The sequence below is a fragment of the Hevea brasiliensis genome, chromosome 6, assembly GCF_030052815.1.
Source record: "Hevea brasiliensis isolate MT/VB/25A 57/8 chromosome 6, ASM3005281v1, whole genome shotgun sequence".
Taxonomy (NCBI): domain Eukaryota; kingdom Viridiplantae; phylum Streptophyta; class Magnoliopsida; order Malpighiales; family Euphorbiaceae; genus Hevea; species Hevea brasiliensis.
Genome location: NC_079498.1, coordinates 2,987,014 through 2,995,464, shown reverse-complemented (window position 1 = coordinate 2,995,464; position 8,451 = coordinate 2,987,014). Strand labels below are relative to the sequence as shown.

Sequence of the window (8,451 nt, the reverse complement as noted above, 5' to 3'; positions counted from 1 at the left end):
ACCTTTTATGAATCACTACTTCAATTTATAATTATTAGTATAAATATTATATTATGAAATAATATAAATAAGACGAGTAGTGTTAAATTAATAGTATATATTTATGTCATACATTTATAAATATTTTTTTTAAATAACTCCAATCAATTTAATATCTTAAATAATTTAATTTTAGAAAACTATTAAAATTAATGAGGTTAAAATTAGTTTTAAATTTTATTAAAATTGAAAATTAAAAATCTTATTAAAATTTAAATTGAAATTGAGAAAGACCAAACCATTTTCAAATTTTAGAAAAATAAAAAAAATATTTGAAGGGAAAAAATAGGAAAAGAAAAAGGCAAAAAAAAAGCAAAAATAGATAAAGCAAAGATGCCAAGCGAATCCAACAAAGTATGACCCGGAAGAAGCGGGTCAGATAGTATCCACTTTCTACTTAACTCTCATACTTAATATTACAGCTTCTCTTCTGTCTTCTCTCTCATTTCCCACTAGTTTCCGTCTTCCCGCATTAATTCTTCCTCTGAGCTCTTCACCCAGATCCAGGTTTGTCCCTTTACACTCTTTTCTTATAGCTTTCTATTAGTTTATCTTGTTCTCTCTTTATTGGAGTGGGTTTTGATTGATGTAGTAGCTGTTATTGGATTCTGCTTAGTCACTGACACAAAGGAATGGAAAGGTGAAGCTGTGGTGCTTTGTGTGTGTTTGTTTTGGAAAAGCAAATGGAAAACTTATCTCAAATGAGCTAAACAGTAGTGTTGAAGCTGAGACTCTTCATAAAGTATAAATCTTTTGAAGCTTTTCCTTCATTTTCTTGGCAACTAAACAGCTGAGCACACCAGGTTTTTGGATTTTGAGCAAGTATAATGAATGTTACTTGAGTTCTGAAAAAGGAAAGGAAGTTGGATTAACTTGTTTTCTTTTGTTACGTGATCTTTGATTAGTTTTATCATAGCGAGGTAGAGAAAAGCAGGTGTTTAGTCGTGGTTTGCTGGTTTAGTTGAGGCTGGGTTTTATCCCTTTTGGGTTTCTGCCCCTCTGTTCATTTTATTTTTTTTGTCGTTATGTTCTATGGAAGTAAACTGAGGGGCTATAAATGTTAGTTGCGCCCTTACAATCTGTTTGGTTACTGAGAAAATGAGATAACTGAAGGGAAAGAAAACGTGAATGAAATGATGTCTTTCTACATTGTTTTTGTCTCCTGATTTTACCGTATTGATTTTTGGATTAGCAGAAATTAGATTGATACTCAGTCTTTCTCTCTCTCAGCTGCCAATCAAAATGGGATGCTATTTAACTGATTTCGTTTTCTGAATCGCAATGGGTTGCATTTAACTTATTCGGTGCATTATATGTTCAATGTTTTACTTTCCTTTTTTATGGTTTCTTGGATTCTTATCTGTTGGTTTATGATGGATAGCGGTAATGGAGTATGAGTGTATGCTTTATTATTTGGGAATTGTATTTCTCTGTTTTGCATTATCCTTGACTTGTTATGCACGAGATTTTTTTCATCGATGATCAGGAGCTGGCAGTCACCATTTAGCTGGAAATGTGTGAATAATAGTGCTGAGCTGCTGAGGACTTTTAAGTTGGGAAAGCAGCTTAAGCATTCCTTCAGTTGTGCAATGTTGCTTTTGACGATTTGAGGTCTGAAAAAGTTAGAGTAGAAGATGGAGGAGATACAGTCTCAATCAGATAATTATAGATCTTCATCGTCTTCAGCCAGTAGTCCTACAAGCAGGGTGCCTTCAAGTAACTTTTTTTACTTGCGGAAGCCTGGTTCACTTAGACAACCGATCTCATTTGAGGATTCACCAGAGTGGGAGGATACAGATATTGATGTTAGGGTGGAGGAAGGAGGTGACTGTATCAATGTTGCTGCAACACCAGTGTCCCCGTCTCTATCAAAGCTCAATAGTGGGTCATTGCCTTCCCCACCATTGCCAGAGAATGCAGTTGTTGCAAGAAAGATTGCAGGAGCTTCTGTTGTCTGGAAAGACTTGACTGTTACAATCAAGAATAAAAGAAAGTACTCTGATAAAGTTGTAAAGAGCTCAAGTGGCTATGTGCTGCCAGGGACAATGACTGTAATCATGGGTCCTGCAAAATCAGGGAAATCCACATTGTTGAGGGCTATTGCAGGTTTATTAGCTTTTTATTCATTGTGATCAGCCGCTGAACTGTTGAATATAAAGATTTTAAATATCTTTTTTGGGGGGTGTGGAATTGAACAAGCATTTTTCTGTATTTCAGGAAGATTGCATCATTCAGCCAAAATGTATGGTGAAGTATTTGTGAATGGCACAAAATCACACTTGCCTTATGGCTCATATGTAAGTTCTAAGTCATTCAAGCGAATCTTTACATTTTTTTTCCTCAGCAATTTAATTTATTGTTTTGTAAAATGTAGATTTCCTCTAATCATACACTCTTGATCTTCTCCTCCTATTTGTCTTGCTACATAGGAAAGAAAGTTTCTCACTTGCTTTAGAACATGTGGTGTTTATGTTGAAATGCATTCATGTTCTCAAGGAACTGAGATCAGTTTATTTCTTACATTCAAAAGCTGGTCGAGTTATTATGAGAATAAGAATTTTCAAGATTAATCTAGTGCATTTACATAGCTTTGACTAACCAGTCCCATAGTAGCTAATGCACATGCTTTTGTTCCTTACTTAACTATGAGCTTGAAGCCCAGCTTCCCACTGGGGCCATCTTGACTGAGAAATTTCAAAAGCATTTTTACTTTGTTAGTTGACATTTAAATGTTGAAAATCTTAATTCATGCTAAAAAAAAAAAGAAAGAAAGAAGGACAAAAAGTATAAAAAGGATCAGTCTAGATTCTGCAATATCAACAGTTTCTTAATTCTGACTGTTATTCCCATGATAATTGGTGTGCATTCTCAATTCTTCTTTTGATATAAGTTTAGACGTGTATCTAACTCAAAAACGGCTATAATGGTCCTTGACACATATTGGATGCTGTTCCTGTTTCAAATCTCAAATCAAAATGTGATGAGGACTCTGACTAGTAATCATCTGCTTAAATCTTTAGTATCTCATTCTTTTGACCTCTCTTGTTACTTGTTAGTTGTTATAGTATTGTTTAAAATCATTATGGACAACCCACTTCTGATGGCCTGTCCTAGGCATTGAGTCCGTTTAATGTAATGAAGATCATGAGTTAGAATTCTGTAGATTTTGTGTTCTTGTCTTCTTGAGCTAGCTTGGAAGTTTAGATCACATCCCTCTCACAACTTGACAAAATTTCTCACATAGTAAGTGGTAAACTTAGCTGTCTTATCTTGGAAATTAATTTCTGTTACAGGAGGAAGTTGCCTTCAGACCAAAAAAATAAAAAAAGGTTGTCATGCAGTGGTGGACAGAAAAGATTTTATTGTTTTTTTGCAATGAAGTTGAGGTTTTTGATTTTCTGGATTGCCTGTCAATTTGTAGGGTTTTGTTGAAAGGGAAACTACTCTGATTGGGTCCCTCACTGTCCGAGAATACCTATACTACTCTGCACTGCTTCAACTTCCTGGTTTCTTCTGCCAGAAAAAGGGTGTGGTAGAGGATGCCATCCATGCCATGTCCTTGAGTGATTATGCAAATAAATTGATTGGGGGTCCCTGTTATACGAAGGGCCTTCCTAACGGTGAGAGAAGGCGTGTTAGGATTGCCCGGGAGCTAGTGATGAGGCCCCATATCTTATTTATAGATGAGCCCCTTTATCATCTTGACAGGTTATCATATTTACTCTTTCCATCCTCATTTTGATTTCAAAGTGACTTACCTGGAATTCCACACACACATTTTACGTGGTCTACCATGCATAATTAAATGAGTATTCTGCTAAATTTATTATTAACTTGTAGCACTTGTTCACGGATAGGAATAACATCTAGGAAAAAATCTAGATTATATTATCCCGAAACATTTCAAATGTACTTGGTTGCACATATATGTGTGTGAGAATGAATCTTGACTATCTGTTCCTCTCTGTCCTGCAAACTTACCAGAATATTACAACTACTGGGACAGAGTACTGGCAACGGCAGGAAAATTTATCTGTTCAAATTTTAGTAAAACAGTTTGGTAACTTGCATGAAGTTTGGATCTAAGAAAACTACTAAGTCATTTTATATGGGATCCAATGGAATCAGTTGTCCATCATCTTTTCTTTTTCATATCCATGGTAACTGATCTTATAACAGTCCCTTAATGATTGTAATGATCTGTGTCTTTTTCAATTTTTTTTTTTTTTTGCCATGTTATATCTAATTTTTGGACTTTTCTCTGATCAGTGTCTCTGCTCTTCTGATGATGGTTACATTAAAGAAACTTGCAAGCACTGGTTGCACCCTTATCTTTACCATTTACCAGAGCAGTACAGAAGTATTTGGGCTCTTTGATCAGATCTGCCTGCTATCAAATGGAAATACGTTATTTTTTGGAGAAACTTTGGCTTGCTTGCAGGTAAGTTACTGCAAATTTGAACTTATCCCTTGTTCAGCTTTGGATAAAGGAGCTTGTTTTTGCAATTAGTGAAGGCCACTTCAAGTGGGACATTTTATGCACAAAGCATTAATTGAGAATTTATGCAAGTAACTTAGTTGTTTTTTGTTCTTTATATGGCTGGTGATAGTAAAAGGCTTACTAATGTTTCTATATTCTCAAAGAACAATAATTTTTTACTTTCATTTGTTGGCAGCACTTCTCAAATGCTGGATTTCCTTGCCCAATTATGCAAAGCCCTTCGGATCACTTCTTACGTGCAATAAACACTGATTTTGACAGGATAATTGCAATGTGCAAAAATTGGCAGGTATTTATTTACTATTGCAAATATAATGATTCTCATGCCTAAATGGCACAATTAAGATGTCCTTAAAACAGAAGAGTGCAAATAACAGTGACACTAATGTTTGAACTTGTTGGATCTTATTGGTACTTATTGGTACTCGGTTGTTCTTTCAGTCTTAGAGGTGAGCGGAACTCTAAGAACAGAAGCAATATTGTACATGTGTGTCCTATATATCTAGGTCAACTTTAGATATTTAAATTTAACACACCTGAAATCATGGACTCACTGTAACAGGATGACCATGGAGACTTCTCATCAGTGAATATGGATACTGCTGTTGCCATTCATACCTTAGAAGCAACATATAAATCATCTGCAGATGTTGTTGCAGTTGAAACAATGATATTGAAACTCACAGAAAAGGTATGAATGAAAGTTTGCAAACTCCTTTCGTTATACTATTATTTGGCCTATACCCATTCTGAGCCTTTGTTGTGCACATTGTTATTGACTCCCATGGGGCACTTGGAGTTTCTTGTTGTCAGGATGTTGTTGGTTCATGCCTTGATTGATTGCAGATGGAATAGAATCTTTGCACTTTTGTTACCATATTACTGTGGTTGTGTCATCACAAGCAGTGCAGCGTATTTGGACCCAAATTTCCTGGATTGATCCACAATGCTTGGAGGAAAAGGGCTTGGTTCATGATGATTAAAACATATGACTATCATGATATCATCAGCCTCAACTCACCTGTTATCTGTGTGTGCATGCACATTTGTGTTAGTTTTCTTGTCTGTTTCTGGTTTCAATGAAGATGCAAGTAATAAATTTCATTCTGAAGAAAAATTTTAAATCTGAGGAATGCCATCAACAATTACATTTCCTGCGTTAGATTTTAATCAGTCATTTTGCTCTTTGCATTGAATGTAAACTGAAGTGAAGCTGTGAAAGCACTACTGCATGCAAGGGTCCACTAAAGCCTAGCTTTTAGTCTTCAATAACTGTTGTCATATGTGATCACTTATGCAGGAGGGTCCGTATCTTAAAAGCAAGGGAAAAGCTAGCAGTGCCACAAGGATTGCAGTTTTGACATGGAGATCACTGTTAATTATTTCGAGGGAGTGGAAATACTACTGGCTTCGTCTTATTCTTTGTATGCTTCTCACACTCTGTATTGGAACAGTATTTTCTGGCCTGGGGCATTCTTTGTCTTCCGTTGTGGTGAGTTTCTTAAAATAAAATTTTAAATAATGCATATGGTTTTCTGGTTCATCCCTGCTTGTTGAATGCATTCTTGAATGCATCTACAATTTCTGGTACACTAATGAGTTACGTAAGTTGGTTACTCATCTCTTTGCCTTCATATTTCAGACAAGGGTCGCGGCAATATTCACATTTATATCATTTACTTCACTTCTAGGCATTGCAGGAGTACCTTCGCTTAGGAGGGAAATCAAGGTATTATGTTGCCATTTTTGTTCGGTTTTAACTTCAAGAACTCTGTCAACTTATTAATGTATGAGATAAAGGATAAGCCATATTTGGTTTTAGAAAATAATGTAGTTCTGTTCCTTAATTGTCATCTCATCTTGAGTTCTGTTGATGACCTTAGATGCCAAAAATGAGAAGTTTCAAATGCCAATAAGATATGCATTTCATATACTTACTCTTGCTGTTGCCAAATCCTTTCTGAAAAGTGGACATATCATTCTTTAAAGGTTAAATGTCCTGTGAAGTTGTCACACTAAATGTGATTCAGTTGTTTATTTCAATATTTCTGGTTCAATACAATTGAATGAAATATGTTTATGTTCCATTTGCTGTTAGAATATGTTCACTTGTGCTATATCAAAACATTTAAGAAATTGACTATATATATATATTATGAATGGCAGATGATATCTTGAAATATATTGAAAGACCAAGATTTTTCTATTATATTTTATTACCTGAGGTTTATCTTTTTCATGATTGTATTTGATCAATATGTTTCCCCATTTTGCAGATATATGCCAGTGAAGAATCAAATAAGCATTCTGGGGCATTAGTCTTTTTACTTGGGCAGCTTCTCTCCAGCATCCCATTTCTTTTTCTCATCTCCATTTCATCAAGTCTAGTCTTCTATTTCCTTATAGGGTTGCGAGACGAATTCAGCTTGTTAATGTACTTTGTTTTGAATTTCTTCATATGTCTCTTAGTAAATGAAGGACTAATGCTGCTTGTCACTGCCCTTTGGCAACATGTTTTCTCGAGTGTCTTGACGCTGGTATTAATGCATGTGAGTTTCGTTGTGGACAAAACATTTTTGAGGTTACTATATTTTTCTTTTCAGAGTTTAGCTTCTGCCAAGATAGTATATCTCAGAGAAGTAATTTGCTTTACCCACACACATGCACACACTTGTATGTATGCACAATTGCATAATATTCCTTAGATGGTTGGTGTTACATCTCTATTTCTCTATCCTTGTATGTGGATTTCCTATAAAATAAGCAGTTCTATTGGATAGGACTAAAGCTGCATTGCAAAGATTTTTTTTTTTTTTAATATCAAATTAAAAAATGTGCACTAAATGGTTTTACAGAGTTTGATAACCTTTGGGATGCCTATAGGTTTGCAAAAAACTGTTGGATGAAAATATTGTAAATTCATCATTGGCTTGATTGACGTTTCACCGCCCATGATTGATTGCATATGTGGATTTAGCAAGCAGTGATGACTTGGCATCTCCAAATCTCATTTTGAGTACATTTGTTATTTCAGGTGGTAATGATGCTTTCTGCAGGATATTTTAGAATTCGAAATGCTTTGCCAGGACCAGTATGGACATATCCAATATCCTATATTGCTTTTCACACATACTCTATTCAGGCAAGTAGGCTTGTAATTCAATCTTTTATCTGCTCCTTATGAAATACTGTGTTGCTTAATCTACTCCCTGGGCCATCTTTCGACTTTTTTGAATCTGAATATCCTGCTGTTAGAAAGCAGCAGTATTGAGAATACGTTTTATAACATTAAAATTTTCAAATGTCAGTAAAGTTGCTAATTTTTAAAGTAAGTTTGGCCTTCTGGATGGATTTTTAGAATGTTATCTGTTTCTGCAATGTAGGGACTTTTGGAGAATGAGTACCTGGGGACTTCATTTGCTGTTGGGGAAGTAAGGACCATTTCTGGGATTCAGGCCCTCCGAAGTGCATACGATATCTCTTCTGACAGTAATTCCAAATGGGAGAATCTGTTGGTATTGTTTCTCATGGCAATTGCATATCGTATACTAGTGCTTATTGTACTGTATTTTCATGTTGGAAAGAATGAATCTACACCTAAGTTTTTCCAGTGCAATCAGGATACAAGCAATCCAAGATGAATGGAATTTGCACTGCTAGTGTTGTTTCTGTTCAAGCTGTATGATTCCCTTTTACCGTGGCCTGCTTCTCACAGTTGGAAATTAATGATGAAATACGCAAACGCATAGTATTACACCATCACATATGTTTTCAGGTCTGTCTTCTCTGGGGTGGTTAGCCTGGATTGTATGTTGTACCAATTTCTTTAATGGTTTTTCAAGTGGGTGTAAATATACGCCCATTAACTTTCATTTAATGTTAATGAGATGCTGATCAGTAATCAGTCATCC

General features: G+C 35.3%; 1 protein-coding gene across 2 annotated transcripts; it reads left to right on the top strand.

Annotated features, from left to right (window-relative positions):
- The first annotated feature begins 421 nt into the window (after nucleotides 1-421).
- LOC110672217 (ABC transporter G family member 3) lies at nucleotides 422-8,412 on the top strand. 2 transcript variants are annotated; one of them, XM_021834931.2, is made up of 13 exons: nucleotides 422-546; nucleotides 632-781; nucleotides 1,526-2,145; nucleotides 2,257-2,336; nucleotides 3,461-3,747; nucleotides 4,309-4,480; nucleotides 4,716-4,829; nucleotides 5,103-5,231; nucleotides 5,841-6,032; nucleotides 6,183-6,269; nucleotides 6,817-7,089; nucleotides 7,575-7,682; nucleotides 7,924-8,412. In XM_021834931.2, exons 3-13 carry the CDS (start codon nucleotides 1,674-1,676, stop codon nucleotides 8,179-8,181), a joined length of 2,172 nt encoding a protein of 723 aa, XP_021690623.2. In that variant the 5' UTR covers nucleotides 422-546; nucleotides 632-781; nucleotides 1,526-1,673; the 3' UTR covers nucleotides 8,182-8,412. The 2 variants fall into 2 exon arrangements, with proteins under 2 accessions (XP_021690623.2, XP_021690624.2); XM_021834932.2 differs by lacking the exon at nucleotides 632-781 and having other exon boundaries at nucleotides 523-546.
- Nucleotides 8,413-8,451: the final 39 nt, after the last annotated feature.